Consider the following 26,138-nt stretch of genomic DNA (forward strand, 5'->3'; position numbering starts at 1 on the left):
CAACGAATAGCTTCGATTAAACATTTTATTTTCCTTCTCAGAAAGATAAATTTAGCCATCATCTCATAAATATTCTCTCGAAGAGAATATACTTTCAAAAGTGGTTTTATATCACGTGCCCGAGTTAATTTAAGATGCTCGAATTAAGGGGAAAGTAGCGGAGATCAGTACAGAGATCAATTGATTTTAATTTGATAATTTATATGAATTTTTACATGTTTATGAAAATCAGAATCTTTGGTAATCAGATTGAGGTGAGGGTGTTAATATTGTGGTGATAGGTCAGTACTCAATTCTTAAACTTGTACCAGTATGTAGAGGTGTCTTTGATACTGAGGAAAACTTTTGGGCTGAGGGTTCAATATGGAAATATCGGGCGTGATTTGTATAATTTTGATATTTTCTAAAAATTAAACTTACATATTAAAATCGGTTTGCTATCTGTCAGTCTGCCTGTCCGCCTGTCTGTGTGAAGTTTATGGGGGTCCCTATGCAAGTGAGGCGGGGGGGGGAGGGCATTTTTTTCTCCAAATGTAACCTTGTGGGATATTAAACGAAAGGTCTCGATTAGTACTTTACGAAACATATGACACACGTAAAGCATGATACTGGAAACCGTAAAAGAAATATTCAAAAATTCTGATGTCCTTTTATTTCGAGGACCAAACTTACTTTTTTTTAGATTTTTCGATTTGATATTTTCTGAAAACCCATATAGGTATAGTTAGATGATTTGAGAACAGCATGTTTTTTGGCTCCCCGCGCTTACCTTTTTGTTTATAATAAAAAACCTTGAAAAATGTCCACAAAGCCCTTATATTTTGTGCTAAGAGAATACAAGTAGTATAAAAGAAGTCTGAGCATCGAATCATTTTTTTTTTCGTAACATACAAGCCTCTTATGCTTTGGTATTTTTCACAATGCTCATATACACTGAGGGTAAAAAACTATATTTAAAATAATAAACCAAAGGTAAGTAACTGGAAAATGGTGTGTTGGCAAAAACTTACATACCTTTATACATATATACATACTCATTGGGTGCTGACATTACTGTGAGATCCTTCAATTCTTGAGTTGGGACTATTAAAAAAACTGGATCGTTGTATTTCGGGCCAAGAATATTGTTTAGAAGAACACTTTCTTATTGGTGGTGTTCTCTCCATGGGAGGACTTTGCAATAGCCATGAAGTCATAACAAGTCAGCCATTTCGAAATTATTGACCAAATTAGATTACAATAAAATTCCTTCCTTCCTTCTGGTAGAATGGGGGTGGTTTTTGAGATATACCGCGTGATATTGACATTGAAAGTCTAAAATTTGCACTGAAACTTGCCACTAAACTTGAGCGGTTGGGTACTTTCTGAAAAAGGGGCCGCTAGAGAAATGATTACTTTCGACCCCCGCACTCCCCGCCTTTCCAGCAAAACTGGGATCGGCTTCGGAAAATTCTAACCAACCACATGACTATATTTGGTGAAAAAAAATTACACCCCTTTTTTCCATGTATGGGGATCCTCCACTCCTACATTCGACGTAATAGAATGTGACCTACTGTATGCGTGAGCGTTCACAGTTTCCACCTTTCCACCAAATTTTGTGTCAATCGCTATTGCCTTCTCCGAGAAAAATGCGTGTGACAGACAGACAGACAAACAGTAAATCGATTTTAATAACGTTAAAACTTATTAACCCCCCTTAAAAAGTACTCCGCATAATTATCATCTTAAATTCATCGCTCTGTAACCAGGTTTCATCTGTCACTATGAAGGAAGTACATACTGCGAAGTGGACGACGAGCAAGCATTGAACATGTGGAGGATTATTGGAGCGGTTGGTTTCACCCTTAAAATTTCTTTGATGATGAATGATAAATACTGTTATCTATGATCTTTAATTTTCGGTTCTTCCTAGTCTATCATGTTGTTTTTTATTAATATTATAAATCTTCCCCTAATCTTTTCATTTGGGTCTTAGTGACTCAATGATGAAATACTGACGCCCAATTCAAAATTTAAACGTAACCATCTAAATCATATGTCCATATGCCTTGGTAGGGGTACCACGGTTTTGATTTCGACATGTCCCTTTTGAGCCGTCCTGATTTTCTGCATTACAATATTTTAACCAAAGACCCTCCCCTCCCCTCCTCCCCTGCGGAACCAGTCCCACCCAACTAATCCTTCAGCTCTTCTCTTCAAATCTGGGAAACGATTTCTCATATCGGTAAAGAAGTGGCCAAGGCCAAACTGGAACTTGAATCGATTCGCGCAAGTTCTCATCTCCTATAACGTTGATAACCGTCTATTCAATTGGAAGTGCAAAACATTCCAGTATGTGGCATTTTTACCCCCGACTCCCTCCCTACCACGGGGAGCCACATTCAGATATTAGATCACGAGGCAGATTTAGCTTACTTAAGCTAGGTCTTCTTCCGTCTATCCACAGCGATCGTAAACGCGCCTTTCTCACCTCTTCCATTTTTCGCAGTTTACTTTGAATCGTTGCGATCATGGAGTTGACCGCATCCCAATCCTTCTGGCAACCTGTGGACCATTCAGTGGACAAAATTTTCCGATGATAGCATTTCACCTAGAGATTCCTTTAAGTTTCTCCTTTCTTCCACAAGCCTCGGACATTGGAAGAATACGTGCGCTGGGTGCTCTGAAATTCCATCGCAGTTTGGATAATCAGCTGGGGTGTGCAATTTAATCCTATGCAGTTATTGACGATATCCTCCTTGGCCCGTGAGTAATTGGGTGAGATTACAATTGATTTTCCTGTTTTCTCTCCAGCCACTCCCAGATGTTAGGGATCAAGGAGTCATACTGGCGGAGGATGCCTTTTCGCAAATATACACCACGTGTTGTTTAAAATTGAGCTTTGTATCTATCATCACCCCAACTATTGTATTTGATGGTAGGCTTGGAAGTGATTATTATTATTCTGTTAAGGAAAAGTCGCACCGCGTCCTTAAAGAACTATTGTGCCCCTGTAACCGGTTATAGTGCACCTATTGATTATAGTATCTCAAGCAAGCCTATAACCGTCAGGAACTTTAGTATGTTCCTTACTTCAAGATCTTTCAGCTTTGCGTCTGGTATTAAGTTTTCTCCCAGATGCCTCCACCTATTTTGCACTGCAGGGAATGTCCGTAGATGTCCCTAGCTTCCCTAGGTGACAGTTCAGCCGAAAATGACCAGTGAGAATTCTTCGAAGGTTCTTTTTGGTGAGGTTTAAGCAATCCTTTGTGCGTATGGGTTCGTATCCCCCAATAATCACCCTGGACTACTCCATCCCTGGTGGACCCACCCTATAGTTCCCTCAACCGTTCCTCTTCATTTCTTAGATTCATAGCCATGAAACCGTTTCTGATTCCACAGAAGGCTTCTGGCCCATGTAAAGGCGTCCCTGCTCCCTTCTTGGCTAGTTCGTCCGTTGCTTCGTTGCATTCCAACCCAGCATGGCGTGGAACCCAAAGTATCCAGACCTTGTTGGACGAGCCGAGTGTATTCAGTCTCTCAAGGCATTCTCACACCAGGTTAGAGTTCATCAGGTTGGACCTAAGTGCCTTGATCGCTGCTTGGCTATCGGTGAGAATAGTTGTAGTTCCTTTGCAAATTAAAGGAGGCGCATTTGTCTATGGCGTATATTTCCGCCTGGAATATTCTAGTGTACCTGCCCATTGGCTCAAAGTACATTTTCCTTGGACCAATGACACCGGCACCCGCTCCCTCTGCTGTGGGGGATCCGTCAGTGTACCAAGTAATCAGTTGCTGGTTTAAGCCGTCTGTCGCAGCCACGCTCTCCCAGTTTGCCTTGTTACTCCAACGTGTTTCAAACTTCTTATCGAAGTGGAACCTCGCCTTGGTATCAGTAATTCGGGATACCGTCTAGAAAGAATATCAATCTTCCTTCGATTTAGGCAGCTCCCCGCCTCACTGATACTCGCGGCCATCCTAAATATTGCCCTCCTTGCCTGCATCTGTATGGGCAGGTGGAGAGGGGTTAATCCCAGAAGGACCTCCAGGGATACCGTTGGGCATGTCCTCATTGCGTGTGTATCACGCAAGCCAACCTTTGGAGCTTATGTAATTCCCTGGCTTGTGTGCTGAGTTCGTTTATTTCTGCACAGATTAGCGCTCCATAGGTAATCATTGGCCTTATTATTGCAGTATATATCCAAAGTAGTATCTTCGGGCTGCAATCACATTTTTTTCCTGCTATGGATCTGCAAGTCATCAGAGCCCTCGTGGCATTCCGACAAGTGTTTCCGACATGCGTCTTCCAGAGTAATTTTTGGCCTAGCGTAATTCCCAAATATTTGACCTCTGTTTCTCGTTTCATCTCCATAACATGTAATGTTATGGCTTTCAGGTGATCAAGCTTACGCCTTCTAGTTCCACCTTCTTGCACCAGGCACTAGTAACCCTTAGCCCAGTTTGGATTCTATCATAGGGTATCTTCATATTTGTCCCTAAAGATTAAAAGAATGTCGTCCGCGTAACCCTGGACTTGTGTTCCCGTATTTGTTAACACGTCCAGGAGTTCATCCACTACCATACTCCCATACGATGTGCGATAGAACCCCACCCTGTGGACAGCCTTGAGTGGTGTTCGTGACAATAGAATTTGTACCTGTCGGTACCTCCATTTGCCTGCTTTCTAGCATTTTGCCCATCCAGAATGCCAGGGTATTTCCCACTCCATTGTGGCTCAAGGCATCTCTGTGTGCGATGTGTTGTCGAATGCTCTCTCAGTGCAATTTCTTTTGTTTCTATGGCATCCCGTAGTACCTCTGTCAGCATATACAGAGCAGTTTCAGTTGACTCGGTAAGCGTGTTGACAGTGATGTAGGGAATTACGCTTTAGAACGTTAGTTCTAATATAGTTGTCTATGACCCTCTCCACCGTTTTGAATACGAACGAAATTAGGCAAATTGGTCTGAAAGATTTAGGATAAAAAGGATCCTTTTCACCCGCTTTCGGAATAAAGACCACTTTTGCCCGTCTCCATGCGCTTGGTATGTATCCCAGTGCTATGCTCCCCCTTACCATCCTCAGAAGAGACTCTAAGATAATTCCTAGGCCTCTCTGAATTAGTGCTGGGAAAATGCCATCTACTCCGGGAGATTTCATTGGCTTAAAAGTTCCCACTAGCTTCTGAGCATACCTCTTTTGCTAGTTTCCAGTTCTCCTTTTATTCGTTGTTGGGGTGTCAGGAAGAATGGTGTCGCCTGTCACCGTGGGGTAGGACTCCGTGAAATGGGTTCTAAGAAGCAGGTGTACCTTGTCCTCCTCATTCTCGGTAAATGTCCCATCTTCCTTTTTCAAACAGACAGAGGATATTCCCCGCCTTTCGCTACAGCCTTGTAAAGCCTGGTTGCTTCTGTGATCTGTTCGATCCCTTCACAGAATTCCCTGAAGCTGTTCCATTTCGCTTCCCTGATCGCGTTGCGATACATTATATATATATTTTTGTACTTCTGCCAGTCTCCGGTTTGTTTTGCCCCGTTAAAAAGTTTTCGTGCCTCTGTTCTCATTCTGGCCAGGTTCTTGTTCCACCATGGCACATCCCTTGATCCCTTGATGACAGCTGGCCTCATATGCGTCAATGACGACTGTGTTGAGGTTTTCCACCACTGTTTCTAGTTCGAGTTCGCTCCTGATGTCATCGCCTCCTTGAAGGTGGGCAATCTTGTTGTTCAAGTGTTTTACGTAGGATTCCCAATCCTGGGATTTCTTATTATTCTTTCTATTTCGGAGTTACCCTCAATGTCGAATCTGATTATCCTGTGATCAGACATAGAGGGTTCATCCGACACCCTCCAATTCCTGACCATTCCGTTCATTAGGGTATTTCCTAGAGTTATATCTAGTGCCTCCTGTATGGTGGTGGTGACAAATTTTGGAGTGTTCCTTACGTTGTATATTTCTAACTTATTGCTAAGAATAAATTCAAGAAGGTACTCTCCTCTATGATTGGTGTCGCTGCTTCCCCAGACTTCGTGATGGGCGTTGACATCACAGCCGAGAAGCAGTGGTAACGCCCTCTTCTCGCTATACTGTGTCAGTTTTGCGACTTGTTTCGTTGGAGCCCGGATTTTGTCTCCTGCGAAGTATCCCAATTCCACAACTGCCTCTCGAGTGTTCCTCCCGGCTTCCAATGAGACTTGGATAGCCACAAGGTCCCCAGTTAAAAACTCTGAAAGACATATTAATTTTAAATTACGTTCAAGAATTATACAAGCTCTTGGTCTTTTACAAGAGGAGTCCTAAATTACCTGCATGCTTCCTCCTTGCAGACCGCGAATCTGCCCCCGATACACCCAGGGCTCCTGAGCCAGCACTATTCCAATGTTCTCCTTGGAACTTGCCCTTGCAATTACTGCAGATGAAGCTTTCGCATGGTGGAGATTTATCTGGGCGATCTTAATTCAGGCCATTGGCTCCGTTATTGTTTGGAGCTCTTCTCTACTGTCGGAATGTCGCCCTCCTCCTCCGACATGGCGCTTTCCTGCGCATCGCTGTCCACCCTGAGCCCTAAGAGTCCTAGGTCTAGGTCGTCCAGCTTCTGCTATTCACTGGGCAGCAATGACTTTAAACTGGAATTTTGTATCTAAATATATTTATATGTATTTTATTTTATATTTTTTTTTCTTTCAACACAGTTTTGATCCTATTAATATTGAATAACACAAAAAGATACAAAAAAACATCTCAAATAAAATTTGTCCAATTTTTCTTTTCTCATTTCAGATGCTAGGATCAGCCTTGCTTGGGAAACGATCCAATAAACCTGTCAAAAAGAAAGCATTTACAGAGGAAGAACTGAGAGGTGAGTCTTAAATCTCATATATTTATGCTCGATATGATCACACATGACTTTTCGACGACAGCTAGGGTTGGAAACGGTGTCAGTACGAGTATGTTCTTTATCAATAACATTTTTGGGTCGCGTCCAAAATTACATATTTGTTTAGCGCTGTGCAGTTGCAGACATTTGGGGCCATAGATGCAATCGATATGTTTACAGATTCTTCAAAACAATTTTTTATTCTATATTCTTGTTGACCACATAGCATTTCCGTGACTATTTATCTTGTTGGTGCACAATATGCACATGTGCATAACGTGTTAAATTGTAATTTGCCAGCAACTAAATTTAGGCGAGCAAAGATGCATAGCTTTGACTTGCTAACGAATTGCGAACGTCGACTTTACTTCGACACTTAATTATCCATAAATAGATTGTGTCGAGTTAATTTTGTGCATTTACTAAAAGTCACTTTTGCTCATCACCCAAGATAGATAGCCCAAGAATAGGCGAGATGTCCTACCGGCATAAGTATAGGCTCGAGGCTGTAAATAGTAACGATGCACTTTTTAAATAGCGCATCTTGCGACGAGATTAGTTTTGGCAAATCGCAGGGCGAATGTGATGGATTCGAGGACTAAAAATATCCTGGTAGGCTTAATTGAATTTGCGAATTGCTAATGCGGAAAATAGTTCTGCCTTCTTTCTCGAAATTGAATTAAAATATTTTGCCAAAAAGATATAAATAACGACAAAATAGCTAGAATGGTTGTCACTAAATAAGATGAATTTCAAAGTAGTAGTTGGCAGGGAATGCGACCGCTTCTATATGCATATGAAATCCTTTTGAGCTGAACTGGTGTCATCGATTTTGATTGGTCCACCAAGGAATAAAGTGGCAGTTTTAAAACACAATATTTTGCAAATTTCTAGCTTCTATTTAACTTACAATGTATCTTCAATTTTCCGTTTGTTTTGCATGATTTTTGGTCATGGATGAAAAATTAATCAACCACGGGTTCGGTTTTATCCATCGATCATTGAAGGCTGAAAAGCTGGATGAGGTATTGATGCACTTAATAAGTGTATTAAATAGCAATCGATCTACTCAGATTAGAACACGCTCAGAATGTTCTTATGGATTACACGCTACCTATTCCATTTAGGCTCAATTCAAAAATGTTATTCTTCAGTAGACATGGATTAAATTGAAATTGAAATTGCTTACGTACTCGCAAAATGTATGTAAAACGATAAGCATGGTTGGGATTAAGATGTGAAATGCGTCGATACGCGGCTTTTGGGAAGACTCGCGGAGGTCTGACCTGAGGTATGCATTATTTGTACCTGTCTTTGAGCTAATACCTATCCGGGCATTGGTTACCACCGGACACTCACGTTTTATGGCCTCCTTCACTTCGACCTTTTCTGTGAGGCAGTCAAGATTTCGGATTTTTAGAGCCCAATAGGCACTAGGCTAGAAACAGGAGCATTCTCCCCCAATAACCCCTTGACCGCTTCGCGGAACATAGTCTTGCTAGTTACCTTCGGGCTCAGTTCAGAGGATTTCGTCACCCTTTGTTTTCCGTATGGAAGATATTTAGTTTGTTCATTTTCCAATTCCCAAACTGCACCGAAGCGATAACCCTCACCGACAATCTCCTGTACTGCAATTAACGTGAAATCTGAATCAATCATGAGGATGCGATCACGGTCCAATCAGCAGCTACAAAACAGCTCACTCCGAAGATCGAATTCCAGACAATGATCCCAAACGACTTTCGGAGAGACGCAAATCCCTACAAATTGATTTAGTTCACCGTTATCACCAACAAAAACACGGCTGTCCGCAGGCGAGGTTGGAGACAGAAGAGACCGGCTTATTTCCATGCGATCTTTTCCTGTCCCAACCAACGGCACTGTCTCACCGCTAGTCCTCCAATCCCGTGGCGAGTTCTAAAAAGTGGAGAGTTCCACGCCATCTATTTGTTCGCATTCGCAACATTCGAAATAAATTTCGAATGCTGCGAATCCTGCCGCGCCATCGGAGCAGATACCTCTGCTCCGTTGTCTTCGGGTTTCATTCGGTTGCGGATTTCATCAAGGACATCCGCAAATGTTTTGCCTTCCGTCGACTTAAAACTACTTTGATAAAGTTTCCTTCAGGCACCTCGTCCTCTTTTTGCTTTTTGCACACTTCGCTTTGCAGTGGGCTATCTCTGGTTCGTTTGGTGCAAGCAGTCTTCTCAGCGGGGAGTGCGGATGCTTCTGCTATCTAATCGTTTTCTGCTGCTCTCCTCGTTTGCTGTAGAAGGAGATGCGATCCAATAGTTCCGCTGGTTCCATCAGCCCGTTTTTGACGCCTTTGCTGACGTTCCTCTGAAGGAAGGATGCCGACCTCATACGCTTCACCACTTCCACGCATTTCCTGATGAGCCTTTTCTCTTCGGTTCTAGTTAGGACGGTCGTCTGCACTTCTACTCGGTTCGTATCCGAATCCACCTGCTCAGGACTAGCGATTCTGACAGGGTTTTTTTCGGAACAGGGGCACTACAGAGTATTGGAGTAGCTATCCCCGCACCGTCTGACGCGCCATTTCACATCGGGTATATCGGGTATATTGCTGCCTCTTTCGCTGATCGCTGCGGTGAGCGACACAGTTTGTGCTATTTCGCCGATTTTTTTTTTGTTGGTTTAGGTTTATTCTCCATGGAAAATTCACCAACGCATCGCGTGCAAAGGAGTGGGCCGTAATAGTCAGGAATGGGGACAAAGCCCCTACCCCAGTGCCCTGAGGCCTGACCTACGCTTAGATGATCCCGGAATTCACGGAGGGAAGCCAGATAAAAGCAACAGGATCACTCTCGAGACCATTCAACATCAACAACGGTCTAACACAAGGGAACACCCTATCACGCGTCCTCTTTAACCTGGCCCTGGAGAAAGTGATTCGCGATGAAGATGTTAATGCGAGAAGCATCATCCTCTACTGGCCTATGTTGACGATATTGACAGCATGTGAAGAACAACCCAAGATGTACAGTTTACCTTCATCCACATCGAGCAGGCGGCGCGAGATCTTGGGCTGCACATTAATGAAGACAAGACGAAGTACATGGTGGCAATGTCAGCACCAAAACCAAAATGGAAAGAACGAGGAATATCGAATCGCACTGGTCAAACGAAAACAAGGAAGATGGGAGACTATAACTTTGAGACCGTTGAAAATTTCTCCTATCTAGGGCCGAAAATCAAACCCGATAACAGCTACGACAATGAAATCCATGCACGGTTGTTGGCAGCCAACAGAGCCTATTTCAGCTTACGAAAACTGTTCCGCTCGATGCGTCTCAACATAGGGTCAAAGCTCTTACTGTACAAGACTATGATCTTGCCAGTTCCTATGTATTGAGACTTGGATTCTTAACAAAAAAACTGCTAACTCTTGGCCAATTTCGATATAAGAATATTCCGAAGAATTTTTGGCCCCCAACATGAGGATGGACGATTCCGTAGCCTACATAACAACCAAATCTATGAGCGATACCACGGCCGTCTGGTCTTTGATAAAATCCGGCTCAATAGGTTGCGGTGGGCGAGTCACTTAATTCGTATGGATGAGGATGATCCAGCCGGGAAAGTCTATAAGGGCAATATCTATGGTAGAAAAAGAAGACGGAGCAGACCCTGCCTGAGATGGAACGATGGCGAAGGTCAGGACGCCAGACAGCTTTTAGGGATATCGAATTGGTGGACTTCGACGTAAAACCGGGGTGTCTGGAGTTCTTTATTAATGCAGGCCTAGACCGGATACCGGTTGTTGCGCCGTTGATGATGATGATGAGTTTCAATATTGATAAATTAATTTGGCTTGTCTCAACCAGTTTTGACATAGAAAAGACGCAGGCTTCCCTTATTGTAACAAACAGGCATTAAGGGCCAGATGGATAGCTGGAGAAAATATCAACAGTAGAAAAACTTTATCAATTCAAAAAGGAAAAATATTAATGCCATGGCTTATGACTGGTTTTGTAAGGTTCAAAATCAAAATACTCCAATATCGGTACCAATTGTTCAAGAGAAAGCCAAGGAAATAACTTTAAGGGGGTCATGTGAAGGCCGTTTTTTTTTTGCCTTTTTTAAAAAATTATTTTGAAGGACCGGATAAAGATAGAAACGTGATTTTTTCAACATATATTTATTGATATCTCTAGTATATGTGATAAATTTTTCATTTTGATATCATAGCTAGTTTTTGGAATACGTGTCAATTTATGCTCCCATCTCCAAAAAAGGTGTTTTTCTGCTGCCACGCTTGTTAATGAACTTGTAGTCAAATTACTCCCAAAACTTAGAAACTCTAGGCATGCTGCTTCCTATCTCCTGGTTTATAGTGCGATTTATTTAGATGACTATTCTGTGCTTAGAGTATACTTTATGGGAAAAGATGTAAACAATTCGTGCCTTCCTCTAGGGTTACTACTAAACTTCGATACTTTCAACCGTTCTAATGGGAGACGATAACAAATCTGTTTTGTTTAGATAAAGAAGGAGTTTAATAAGATAAATTAAAACGACTCCGGTGACCACCGAGAGAGTGGCTGGAGAAAAATAAGAATAAATTTCTCTCCAATAATTACACATTTTCAAAAGATACTAAAGTTTGCTGATCACTTTATCAAATATAATGGGCTTTAGATACTGAGTGCTGTTGATGGTGTATATTTTTAACTTTCTACCAATTGAAATAAATACGTGCTCGCTCTTTAGAATTTCAAAAGTGAGGAGCTCCTGTTTATGGAACTAAGTCAATAGCACTTTAAGGGGGTCATCCCGTGTGAAGGCCGTTGTTTTTGCCTTTCTTTGAAAAAATATTTTGAAGGACTAGATAAAGATAGAAACGTGATTTTCACCATATGTTTATTGATATCTCTAGTATATGTGATAAATTTGTCAGCTTGATATCGTAGCTAGTTTTTGGAATACGTGTCAATTTATGCCCCCATCTCCAAAAAAAGGTGTTTTTCTGCTGCCACGCTGGAGGGCGCTGTGTTCATCTGAGGAAAAAAAATTAAACAGCATTTTAATGTGGACAATATTTCACGGTCCGCAAACTTGGATAATTAGAAAATATTAAAAGGTAAATTTTTGGTGGTCTTTTAAACTTAATTTTTTGGATTTTGGTGTATTTTTACGGCTTTTTTTATGAATAAAAAAAAATGATCCGTCCGATTGCAATTATCCTAGTTTACGGACCGTAGAAATATGTCGTGAAAATTTCAAAGAATTCGGTTGGATAGATTTTGAGCTATGGTGGCAGCCGATTTTCAAGATGCAGTTTCGAGAAAAACGCATTTGAAAATTTAAATGTGATTATCAACAGTAAAATTTTAACTCGCCATTAATCTGCTATACCCGGTCCATAGAGAGCACCCTCCCTTTCTTCAAAAAAGTCTTTTAAGGCCGATTTTTGCTCTCTGGTTTCAATTCTGGCTCTTTTAGCGAGGTCAGTCGATCGTCGTTCGGACCGCCAAATTCGCGCTTCATTACGGCGGTCGGCATAAACCTGACATATGTGACCAATTTGATATTCCATTGTCACTACAATTTTGAGAATGCCATTGAATCCTTCATTGAAAATAATTACAGCCAGAAAAGTCGCTATTTCTATGACCTTGGCCCCAGAATGAAGGTGTTTACGAGCGAAAGTCCAGATCAATGCATTTAACGACTCCTTGTTATTCCGGGTCTCTGCTCCTAAACATCTGTTCAGCAGATCATCTCGTGACAAATCTTCGTAGATTGGTTTGATGACTGTTTGAACTTCTTCAGTCAAAGGTGCCTTCTCGTGGTGGAAACTATCCAGTTCTCCTTTATCTTCCGCTTTGCGCCATTTGCACCAACTGTCCTCGCCTGCTGGTCAATTTTGATGCTGAGGATTTTCGTCTACAAAACATTTATGAAAGAAAGTTGCCCAAATTTCTTGCTTCCTTCTCCCTATCGAATTTGCGTGTCGACGAATAGCTAACCCAAAAAATGTAGTGAGGTCGTTAATAACCTCATCAGTAAGTTTTCCAGCCCCTTTTCCACCAATGCCTTTGTGATTCTTCTTTGCATTTCTAAGCCGCGTTCCCATTCTTTTCTCGACATGTCCTACGTATTCCTTTTTTACTGCTACGTGTATTTTATTATTTGCAGAAATTTGCAGAAATACCGGAGAAAACTCCAGCAAAATCCAATATACAATATACAAAACTTGTCGCAATTGATGCTTGCTAAAAGTTTCTTTGCTGATGTTGATGCGAAGTCCTTTTTCTTCTCTGATAAGTATCGATTCCCATGAAATACTCGTTTTTTAGTGCGAGCATGACGTTGAACGTTAAAGCGATCTCCCTTCGTACGATCCATTTAAAAAAATCACTGAACACACAAACAGCACAATACTTACAACAAAATATAATTGAGTAAAGCTTGAAAGGCTTTCAGTGCTCACTCTAGACTGGATTATCCTTTTTATTCCAAACAGTAAATAAGTTTAGACAATTGATTGGTTTTCCATCTTTTTATATTTATACCGGCGTTCGAATTTATAAGGCTCAGGTAAAAAACTAACAGGTAAAAAAAGAGTCGATGCTTTTTCTCATCGCGTACTCTAGCCGCGGCTGCAAACTCCTTACCTGTTTAACACTGTAATTTCTGAACGACTCGGAATATCGGAAAATCCCTTTGCCCATATATTCTCCAATATATATAGATACAATTCATGCAAAAAAAATCGATTTCTCCAACCCGACACACGGGGTGACGTTAAAATCCCGTTTACTTTTTTCTTTAAGATGATCGCAGCGCCCTCTAGCGTGGCAGCATTGCTCTGTACTTCCATAACAAACCATGAGATCAGGCTGGAAAAATTACTATGCACGCTCAAGATATTAATAAATCTATGGTGAAAAATTCGTATTTGTACCTTTATCCAGTTCTTCACCAAAAATTTCTAAGAAAAGCCCAAAAAACGGCCTTCACACTCTCTTAAGTTTTGCTTGGTAAAGAATGAAATAAAAACGTTGTTATATCTTTAGAAAGTGCTTACATTTGCTTACAGAGGTGACCTCCCCGACAGAGTTTTTTCGAAAAATTGTATGATTCCTCCTTATGGACGGACACCCCCCTTGAGAGATTTCACTGTAGTTCCCATCGTTTGAATGGGTTTAATCGTTTTGTAGAAAAATGTGCGACAGGCAGACAGACAGACAGACAGACAGTGACTTGAATAGAATAAATATAGAATATAAAAGTATTTTTAATACTAAAGCATACATACATACTAACGAATAATATAATAAAAAAATAAAAATCCAAGGAAATTTCTCTCAGATTCTCAGAAAAAGATTCATCGAAGGCAAAACGAAGGAATAATTTCATTTGATGAGAATCCGCCAATTCCCTTTCATTTCATTATAGATAAGATAAAAGCGATATAAATGATATTCAATGATGTTATCATACGCATTCATTGTTTGATCAACTTATTAACATCAATAAAATCCTACCTGGTTTAATTCCTGGCACGGAACGATAAATAAACGGATAAGCCAATACAGGTCGTAATATCATTCCACAAAAATGTACCTCCATATCTAAACACATATCAATGAAAACAAATCCACCCGTCGAACTCTCCCCTATGAGCTTCACCCTCCAGGGCGACCTTTCGTCGCATTATGTGGGGCTCATTAACACCTTTTTGTGATACGGTCACTGTTTGGTTTTTTTTTTATGTGTGCCTTGAAATTATTAGCAGAAGGCTTGGACGAAAACATGTCGGATCGGAAACCTATTAGTAAGGTAGTATTATCATTTTGGGTGTGCCGGGATAGCACGCGACCTTGACGTTAGGCCGGCTTGTCTCTAGTCAATGCTTCAAGGACTTGACCTTTCGACAAAGGAAAAACGAGCAGGGTGAGATGCGATAAATTTAATTATTAATTTCCAGTTTTGTATCGATTCTATATAAAGGAAAGTTTGGCTGTTATCTAGGGGACATTTGGTGGAATAGGGTGTGAATATTTGGACATTTTCTGGATTCCAGAAAAGATATTTTATGGCACATAATATCAATTTGAGTCATTTAGTGTTGGAGAGACGTAATAAATTGCAATTACTTATCCTTCAAAGGCTAATACTAAATTTTGTGTTTGCATAAAACTATTAATGAAAATATTTATCCCCAAGGATAGTGGCCAAATGAAGAGCTAGTGATTAAGATTTTTTCAATAATAATAATCGAAGGACTAAACTCTGAAGCCAAAGGAATATTCTGTCTGAGAACTGATGACTAGTTAGCTCTACAAGGGTAGCGTGGGCGTGTGTTGTTTTATGAGCTAACTTTGAGAGTGGGTGTAGTCCTTGAGAGCTACGCAGCTAGCATCAGTAAGTCGATGAATATATTCGTGTCTTCAGTAGAGCTGCTCAACGAATCTAGAGCACAAAATAAAAGAATCATATGTTATACTGCAAAAATAAGGATAATTACTAAACAGCCGAAAACTATGATTTGACGAGTTGGGAGGCATTACAATTTTTCGTTCCAGAAAAGAACATAGAAGAAAACTTACGGTGATGGTGGGGAGCGGTAGAAGCTAAATTGGCTCGCCAAAAGGTGGCTATCAATCGGGCTCAACACCTATATTCTAAATTCCCTAGAATTAATATGTCCACTAACAATAATGGTACCACATTGCGCAGAGAAATTTGACTACTTGGGTATCATCATTATCAGGTTCTGGCTACCTAAGTCTAGAACTATTAAGAGTAATCATCATCAACGGTGCAAAAACCGGTATCCGGTTCAGACATCCCGATTTGGCGCCGAGATCCACCAATTCGATATCCCTAAAAGTTGTCTGGTGTCCTGGCCTACGCCATCGCTCCATCTCACGCAGGGTTTGCCTATGATGCGCATCATCGTTATCATCAACGGCACAACAACCGATATCCGGCTAGGTTTGCCTTAATAAGGAACAGCAGACAACCCGGTTTTGCGCCGAGGTCCACCAATTCGATGTCCCTAAAAGTTGTCTGGTGTCCTGACCTACGCTATCGCTCCATCTCAGGCAGGGTCTGCCTCGTATTCTTTTTCTACCATAGATACTGCCCTTATTGACTTTTCGGGCGGGATTAAGTTACCCGTCCACCGCAAATTATTGAGCCGAATTTTATCCACAACCAGACGGTCATGGTATCGCTCATCGATTTCGTCGTTATATAGACTACGGAATCAACCATCTTCATGTAGGGGGCCAACAATTCTTTCGAGGATTCTTCTCCCAAACGCGACGAAGAGTTCGCAATTTTTCTGACTAAGAACAAGTTTTCGAAGAATACATGAAGACTGGCAACATCATTGTCTTGTACAGTAAGAGCTGCACCCTACGGTGAGACGCTTCGAGTGGAACATTTTTTGTAAGCTGAACTAGGCCCTGTTGGTTGCCAACAACTATGCATGGATTTCATCGTCATAGGTGTTATCGGCTGTGATTTTCGACCCTAGATAGGAGAAGTTATCATCATCATCATCTTCAACGGCGCAACAACCGGTATCCGGTCTAGGCCTGCCTTAATAAGGAAGTCCAGACATACCGGTTTTGCGTCGAGGTCCACCAATTCGATATCCCTAAAAGCTGTCTGGCGTCCTGACCTACGCCATCGCTCCATCTTAAGCAGAGTCTGCCTCGTCTTCTTTTTCTGCCATAGATATTGCCCTTATAGACTTTCTGGGTTGGATCATCTTCATCCATACGGATTAAGTGACCCGCCCACCGTAATCTATTGAACCGAATTTTATCCACAACCGGACGGTCATGGTATCGCTCATAGATTTCGTCATTGTGTAGGCTACGGAATCGTCCATCCTCATGTTGGGGGCAAAACATTCTTCGGAAGATTCTTCTCTCGAACGCTGCTAAGAGTTCGCAATTTTTCTTGCTAAGAACCCAAGTTTCCCAGGAATACATGAGGACTGGCAAGATCATAGTCTTGTACAGTAAGAGCTTTGACCCTATGGTGAGACGTTTCGAGCGGAACAGTCTTTGTAAGCTGAAATAGACTCTGTTGGCTGACAACAACCGTGCGTGGATTTTATCATCGTAGCTGTTATCAGTTGTGATTTTCGACCCTAGATAGGAGAAATTTTCAACGGTCTCAAAGTTGTATTCTCTTATCCTTATTCTTCTTCGTGTTTGACCAGTACGGTTTGATGTTGTTGGTTGATTCGTCTTCGGTGCTGACGTTGCCACCATATATTTTGTCTTGCCTTCATTGATGTGCAGCCCGAGATCTCGCGCCGCCTGCTCGATCTGGATGAAGGCAGTTTGTACGTCTCGGGTGGTTCTTCCCATGATGTCGATATCGTCAGCATAGGCCAGTAGTTGGGTGGACTAAGAGGATCGAACCTCTTGCATTTACCTCAGCATCACGGATCACTGTCTCGAGGACCAGGTTAAAGAGGACGCATGATAGCGCATCCCCTTGTCGTAGACCGTTGTTGATATCGAATGGTCTCGAGGGTGATCCTGCTGCTTTTATCTGGCCTCGCAGATTGGTCAGAGTCAGCCTAGTCACTCTTATCAATTTCTTCGGGATACCGAATTCTCTCATGGCCGTGTACAGTTTTACCCTGGCTATGCTATCATGTGCGGTTTTAAAGTCGATGAAGAGATAGTGCAACTGATGTCCATATTCCAACAGTTTTTCCATCGCTTGCCGGAGAGAGAAAATCTGATCTGTTGCTGATTGGTGTTCTGAGCATGTGGGGCTATCCGGCCTAGCAAGATAGCAGAGAATATCTTATAGATGGTCCTCAGCAACGTGATACCTTTATAATTGCTACATTGTGTGATATCTCCCTTTTTATGTATGAGATAGATAACGCCTCTTAGCCAATCGTCAGGCATTGATTCGCTGTCCCACACCTTGAGCACAAGTTGATGAACCACTTGGTGTAATTCCATCGGCTCCTGGCGACTTATGATTTTTAAGTCAATGAATTGCACGAACTGATTTTTCTATACTTGTTGGTGGCAGTATTTGTCCGTTGTCTTCAATTGGCGGGACCTCCAACTCGCCGATGTAGTAGTTCATCAAAGTACTCAACCCATCGCTCCAGTATGTCCATTCTGTCGGAAATCAGATTTTCCTCTTTGTCTTGGCAGGATGGGCATCGAGGTGTGTAAGGCTTCATCCTGCTGACTTATTGGTAAAACTTCCACGCCTGGTGCGGTTGCTCCCTGTACTTTTCGAGTTCGCAGACCTGTTGATTCTCCCTGGCTTCCTTTTTCCGTTTGTGAAGTTGTTTCTCCGCTCGCCGGAGTTCGTGATAAGTCTGGGTGGATTCTGGGATGGTGTTGTTATTCGAGCTCGGAGCACCATGCCAACGAGAAACTGATATTGGGCCCCCTATATGTTCTGACATTCATCAAAGCTGAGAGGTGGCGACGATCAATCAGCACGTGGTCAATTTGGTTGAAAGTGTTCCCATCTGGGGAGGCCCATGTATGTTTGTGGACCGCTTTCCGCGCAAACCAGGTACTTCCAACAACCATTTCGTGTGATACTGCTGATTGGATAATGCGCAGTCCGTTATCATTTGTATTTTGGTGTAAGCTATAAGAGCCAACGTATCGCCTGAATGTGGGCTCCTTCCCTACTTGGCTGTTAAGATCCCCAAGTATGATTTTGATATCATATCTGTGACAGGCTTTAAGGGTTCGTTCTACTGCCTCGTAAAAGGTATCCTTCTCCGACTCTGCAGTCTTCTCTGTAAGGGCCTGAACGTTTGTGAGGCTTATATTTGTAAATTTGCCTCGTAAGCGCGGAGTGCATAACTGTTCGCTTATGTTTTCAAAGCCGATAACAGCAGGTTCCATTTTTTGGCTGACTAAGAAACCTATTCCGAGCATATGTTTATTCTATTCTCTTCCCTTCTCTAGGAAACCGGTCCCTGTCCAACGCATCTCCTGTAACGCTGTTACATCAGCCCTATATTGGAACAGGGTATCGGCTAGCTGTTCAGCAGGTTCATCTCTGTACAGGGAGCGCACGTTCCATGAGAAAATGGGCAAATCGTTATTCCTTTGTCGTTGCCGGATTCGTCATTGTGTTGTCCGTCCAGTCCGAGGCTCCTGTTGTGGCTTCGTAACAAGTTGTTTTCCGTGTAGGGTTGTCAGCCCCACGCAACTCCCAAACTGGAGGAGCCGTTTTTAGGCGCGGGAGACACGCCTTCATTCTTCTTCGTCTGTAGCTTTTCGTTAAGAAAGAGCTTCCAGAGAAAGGCGGTTTCGTAGTAGAGCAGGCGTTATATTACCCTCGGCAGTTGATTTTACCAAATATTGTTTAACCCTAGAGGGGTATTTGTCCTGCATTTGTCTCATTGAGTGCATAAGATTTTATGCAGGGTCAAATAGTTATGAATCAAGAATTAACCTGCCATATATAAGGCCTATAAATAAGTTCTGTCGGTTTTTTTTTTTAAATTTGAAGCTTTATTGTGAAAAATTGGTTATACATTCATTGTTCAAAGTATTGCCCATCGCTAGCCACAACTTTCTTCCACCTTTTAGGCAATTCATAGATACCATCGTGCCAAAAATTGGCCGGCTTGGCCGCTATCCACTCATCGAGCCATTTTTTGAGTTCGTCGTAATTGGAGAAGTGCTGGTCAGCCAGGCCATACTGCATCGACCGGAACAAACAGTAATCAGAAGTTGTTCGCACGTGAAAAAACGGCGTTCGACGTCTCTTGGCTTCAGTTCATACGGAACCCAATTTCCGGCCTTTCGGATCATTCCCATTGCTTTTAAACGGTGGGAAATGGCTTGCTGAGTGACTCCAAGTGTTTTTCCAAGTTCTCCTTGCGTTTGCGATGGATTTTGGTCGAGCAATGCCTCTAATTCTTCATCTTCAAAAATTGTTGGCCGTCCGGCGCGCTCTTCGTCTTCCAAGTCAAAATTACCACTTTTAAACCGTCCAAACCACCTCTGACACGTTCGCTCAGATAGAGCATGGTCACCATAAACTTCTCCCAAAATGCGATGACTTTCGGTTGCTTTTTTCTTCATATTGAAATAATGAAGTAGAACTCCCCGCAAAAACACATTGTTTGGTACAAAATTGGCCATTTTCGTTGATGAAAAAAGTATTGTTGTTTACACTTCAATTAAATAATTTATACTGATGTTTGTGCCTATTGACAGTAGCTTTCCGATGAATGTTTGGAAATGTGAATCAATGGAATAAAAAAGAAGCTACGCCATCTATTTTGAAAACCGACAGAACTTATTTGTAGGCCTTATACTATAATAAGATATTTTTAGATTCAATGAACAAAGAATCATAATTCTTGCGGAGGAGCATTACTTATCACTTAAAAGTGTATGGATTTTACTATTGCCTCGCTCGGCATTGTGAAGAATTTTCATTATCAGAACTTGTCACATATAAACTCTAAAATAATATACCCAGGTCGAAGCTAGCCAAGGGAACATGCAATTATAATTATTATAATATATAACACTTACAGATTCGCAAGCGATAGCCAACATTGGCATTTGACAGCCGCCACAACCACTTGTATCAGAAAGAATGGTGTGGGGTACCGAACGATATCACTCGGTGATATTTATTGATACCTTGTAATGTGATATCACATTGACTCAGACATTACTTAGCACAATAGTAATAACATCATCACTTCTCTACTGGGCAGTCATGTTGTGATGTTTGAAATGCGCTCGATGATGGTGAAGAAATATCACTCCTTAGGTGACATCACTTTTCTGGTATTACATACATTACAAATCTATCTTTGTTACATACGTGACGATGCGCTACCGTTTAAATACAATTTTAGAAAAATATACTAGGTGGAAGGTATGGAGTACCAGTTGATTCTTCTAATCACATACATTCATATTTATTGAGGTCTTCTGTCTTAACAGGTAAAACCATTGCAAAACTTACAAGGTGACATTTTTCTACTTAAAATTCCCAGAAACGTCTTAACTTCACAGTGGCTATATTTGCTGAAATATCAAATTTGTCTCACATCTATTTACCTAGACTCTTCTCGCATTAGATTTCAATTCATATTGTGATAAGACTTTTGTTAACAATCCACTCACACATGAGAAAGATACGCCCAATAAATCCTACTCAACGTCAAACCGTTCTATGATACGTAATCAGAAGTTATCAAAATTTGCTTAATAAAACCGTAATTACTTGGCCTATCACCAGCAATTTGAAAAGTTAAAACGGATTTGTCGGAATTAGAAGTGAACCGAAATAAATAATAATTGCATGAATACAGCCCAGTTTTATCTAAGCCTTTCCGTTCGTGCATATGCCATTTCATATCTATACAAAGCCTCCGAATAAGATATTGAGAAAGCTGGCTTCAAGATAAGACAAGAAGCGTGTTGGGCGGTGAAGGTGGAGAATTGAATACAACAGGTGACTAGTATTGTATTTGCAGCGCGGTATTCAAAACGGGCGTTCTAACGTGGTTTGTGCCGGATCGAAATCGCAACGTGCCCGACCGGAAACAGGTGGAAATTCTGAAAGTGAATCAGTGGATATTGTGGGGCTTTTGGAAATATCTATTTTACTGAAGTCAATACTGCTTAGGGTGCATCACTTTCACCAGCTAGTCTAAGGATTCAACCACCCAGAAACGCTTTCAGCCCGTCATACATGTCTGAAAATAACAAGGATGATATCTGTAAGTTCGACTGTTGCGTTAGATACTTCCCGAGGTAGAAAACCTGTGACACGTTTTTTGCTGCTATTATAGTTGTAAGTTCAAAGTAACGAGTTTATCTGCTGCTGATTAAAGCTCATATCAATGTCGAGATTACATGTTTTGAATGATGACAATTGTTTGTGTACAAACACACGGCGCTTTCTGTTGTTCCCGGAGTGATAAAGTCGTCAAGATACAATTGCTTCAATAGTGTCTCTGCACGCATGGAATTTCGAAATTTTAGTGGGAGTAATCTTGAATATCTACGACAATTATCAACAATGAAGATTCAGATTCAATTTTGTGAAATTTTCCAGATTTTGGATAGCGTGATGTCATTAAATTGGGTATTTTTTCGGACAGATTCAATCACTTCTTAGTAATTGAATTCAAATATATCTGAACCTTTTGTATCTCCTCGATCCGCCAATTCCCTTCCAATCTATTTTCCCCAATAATTGAAATTTTCCTCAATTCTAATCTAACCAGCTACAATTGTTTTTCCAATTAATCATTCCGACTTAAACAATTAATTTTCTTCCTGGTTACATGTTCGCAGTCATTACAAAATAAACGAAAAATTTAATTGTTCTCTGCAGATAAATAATGAGTTGATCAATTGTTTTATGATGAAATTGAGCCAACCGAATTTGGAGAAATTTTTAATCTCGGAGGTAAATAAAATTGCTTGCTTTGTATTTGCTCATAGTACAACGTTGAGATAGCAACCAATCCTTAGTAGTAAAGCGACTACGGGGCTTATCTTTTTTTTTTGTGAAAACATTAGAACATGTACTGTAATGACTTAGTCGTCTTTATTTTTCTGATGGCTTCAACCAAAAAAGATATATTTGTAGTTAAGAAAAAATCCCATGACTTGGAAACTTTCTTTATGTTGCAAGAATTTCGAAAGCCCGAAAGGTGTCACGAGGATTGCTAGCAAAATAGACTAACATAGTCAATCTAGACGGGTCACACAGAAATTTATAATTTCTTTGAAAAAGGGGTGTTTATAAATGTTTTAAAAATGCCGTTTTAGCAGAATACTTCTTCATATTTTATTCAAAATGTCAACCCATATAGGTTGGTCGACATCGGTTCAATGTCTGTTTGTCTGTCTGTCCGTCTGTCTGTCTTTTTTTTTTCAGGAGGTGGAAATCTTCGAAAGACACTGGTCTGAACACACCAGCGTGTGGGATTTTTACCCACTAAAACCACTCCCGACTCCCATGCCCCGCGGAACCACTATAAGGTATTACATCACGGGGCGGAGTCAGCTCATTGTAGCTTAGTCACCTTTCTTCTATACGCGGCGCATGTGACCGCGCTTTTCTCCTCTTATGCCTCTCTGCCTTTCGCAGCTTGTTTTGGAAAGATCCGATCATGCAGTTGACCACATTCCAATTTTCTTGATGTGCTACCATTTTCGGCACTAGATTTTCTGGTACCAGCGCCTCTCCTAGAGTCTCCTCTAAATTCCTCTTTTCTTCCACAAATCTCCGACAGTGCAAGAATACTTGCTCTGCGTCCTCTGGGATTCCATCGCAATTTGAACAGTCGGATGAAGTGTCCAATTTAAACCTGTGCAGGTATTGGCGATATCCTCCATGCCCCGTGAGAAACTGTGTGGTATTATAATTAATCTCACCGTGTCGTCTCTCCAACCACTCCTTTATGGCAGGAATGAGCCTTTGAGCCCACCGACCTTTTCCCGAGCGTTCCCACCTCTCTTGCCATCTATCTATGGATCTCTCCCTCTCAGTGTTCTTCGTCTGAGATAAGGGAGAGATTGGCTTCGCATTGTATATATTCGCCATCTCATCTGCCAAGATGTCAATGGGCATCATTCCAGAAATGACGAATCCTGCATCATCTGAGACAGTCCTGAAGGCAGAGCATACCCTCAGGGCTATCCTCCGATAGACTACACTCAGTTTGTTGGTGTTAACTGGCATCTGCAATGCCTCCCTCCAAACCGAGGTCACATAGAGATGATTGAGGTCCCCGCCCTGACTATAAGCAACCTAGAGGTATGCCGTGGTCCTCTTACGTTCGGCATTATCCTCGTCAGGGCCATACTGGCAGTGGATGATTTATCGCGAACATACTGTACGTGTTGCTTATAGCTGAGCTTCCTGTCTATCACCACCCCCAAGTAGCGCTATGTCGTCAGCGTAACCCACCACTGTGGCTTCCTCCGGAAGGGGAAGATTAAGTACATCGTTGTACATGATGTTCCACAGTAGTGGGCCCAATACGGAGCCCTGCGGGACACCCGCGGAAACAACGTACCCCTGGGGTCTGTCATCAGTGTCATACCAGAGTCCCTTTCAATTAAATAACTATCGACGATAGCAGCGAGATAGTTGGGAATACGAACCTTCGCTAGGAATTTGGGTATTGGATTCCAATTGGCCGAATTGAATGCATTTTTCACGCCCAGGGTTACTACTACGCAATATTTGCAGGTACTACCCTTTCCGTGAATTGCATTTTCCGCCAAGCCAGTAACCAATTTGATTGCATCAATGGTTAATCTGGCTTTGCGGAACCCATATTGCCGGTCTGAAAGGACGCCTTGGCTCTCAACAACCGAGAGTAATCTACAATAGATTACCCGCTCTAACATTTTCCCCACAGTGTCCAAAAAACATATGGGTCTGTATGAGGATGGTTCACCTGGAGGTTTACCAGCCTTAGCAGAAGTACCAATTTCTGCTCCTTCCATACCGCTGGAAATATTCCCTTGGACATGCACGCTTCGAATAACTCAGCAAACATGTCCGGACTGGATTTCACGGCAAGCTTAAGGGCCTTATTCGGTACTCCGTCCAGGCCCAGTGCTTTGCTGTCTCCTATTCTACCGCAGATCTCCAGCAGCCCGTCTCTGGTGCCGTCTGTCTGTCTGTCACATGCGCTTTTCTCAGAAACGACTATACCGATTGATACGAAATTTGGTGAGAAAGTGGGAACTGTGAACGCCCAGACATGCAGTGAGTGATAGCCTTCTACGTTGAGATTTATGGGGGGTCCCCATACATGTAAAAGGGGGGTGTAACATTTTTTCACCGAATATAGTCATACTTTTCGAAGCCAATCTTAGTTATGACATTTGCTAGAAAGACGGGGAGTGGGAAGGGTGGAAAGTGATGATTTCTTTAATTTCTTTCTTTCTCAGAAACTGCTCAACCGGAAAATCTAAAAAAAAATCCTGAAGCTGCCTCTATATGGTGCTCAGGCCTCAAAATACTCTCCATTTAAATATCCGTTCAAATTAAGTTAATAATAGTATATTACCATATTTTTGGGGAAATTGAGTAAAACTGCCCCTAAATTTATCCGAGAGTTATAAAAGTTGGTATTAGTATAAAATATAATATGAAGCATACTATCCTCAAGTTTGATTAAAATCATACTATTAGTAACAAAGTTACAGTAGCTTAAATTTGACTTTACCGTGAAAATTTAATGCAACTAAATATATTATAAATATCACACTAAAGTGAGTAGTCTGGCATGCTAAATGCATATACATAACGAGCTACGTACAAATATACTCACAGAAGAAGCAAACAAAACCTTTCATAACTGAAGCGCCCAGCTTCCGGTTTCTCGGTTTATTTAAAATTCTTTCTTTTTTAAAATACCAGGCAAATATTTCAGATAACTGAATGAAGGGAAAGGGGGGCTTATGATGAAAATAGAGGAGAAATTAGGAGTGCTGAAAGCCGTTGTATATATACAGATTGGCATATTGCTTGACCTGTACATAGAACTACTCCATCCTCCCTATCGAACAGACGGTTATCACCGTAACAGGAACTGAGGAGTTTAAGATCTGAAAAACGCCTTTCTAGAAATATCACCTAGCCATGACATGTCAATGGAATTAAAAAGAACCTGCTTGGAGGTGTACTCTAAACCATCGTAATTTGTAAGGTTTTGTATGAAATAAAACCTTATTAGAATCGATTCGATGTCTGTCTGTCTGGCTGTCTACCTGTCTATCTTTTTTTTTTAATGGGGAAGTCAATCATGGATACGCATTAGGAATCTAAGATGCCGGACTTTTACCGATTAAAACTTCCTATATTTTCTCCATATTCTCCCTGTGGGAACACCATTCTGGTATTGCTTCGCCGAACTGTTCAGTTCTTAACTGTTCACTCTAAATGAGCTGCTACCGCTTTGCGCGCCGTTAATTCCAGTAGCTTCCCTTCTATGCCTCAGTTGCGCATGATGCTTCTTTTAGCTGATGGTGGATCAGTTTCACCATTGCAACTACCGCGTCCCAGATACCATGTACCTTATCAGATATTTAGCTTTTTCTCCTTGAGCTTTTAAATTTTGATAGGTGAAGAAAACGTGTTCTGCATCTTCGGTTGCACCTTCACACGTAGGACAATCTAGCGATTCATCGAGACCCAACCTATAGAGGTGTGTCCGGTTAGGAATTAAATTAGATCGTAACTCGTCTTACCGTGGTTCCGCATAGTCCACATACTTATGTTTGGGATAAGCCT

At 41.5% G+C, this 26,138-nt stretch overlaps 1 protein-coding gene across 8 annotated transcripts in view; it reads left to right on the top strand.

The window, feature by feature from the left end:
- Nucleotides 1-26,138, top strand: part of LOC119648128 (calcium-binding protein E63-1) — a 207,051-nt gene that overhangs the window by 32,373 nt on the left and 148,540 nt on the right. For 6 of the 8 annotated variants that reach the window (XM_038049656.1, XM_038049657.1, XM_038049663.1 and 3 more), the window contains one exon: nucleotides 6,761-6,839. In XM_038049656.1, the coding sequence (XP_037905584.1) occupies nucleotides 6,761-6,839 (79 nt within the window). Of the gene's footprint in view, nucleotides 1-6,760; nucleotides 6,840-21,334; nucleotides 21,595-26,138 lie in introns of those variants that run through there. The other 2 variants (XM_038049660.1, XM_038049666.1) reach the window with 1 other exon arrangement.

The sequence above is a fragment of the Hermetia illucens genome, chromosome 2 (genome assembly GCF_905115235.1).
Source record: "Hermetia illucens chromosome 2, iHerIll2.2.curated.20191125, whole genome shotgun sequence".
Taxonomy (NCBI): Eukaryota; Metazoa; Arthropoda; class Insecta; order Diptera; family Stratiomyidae; genus Hermetia; species Hermetia illucens.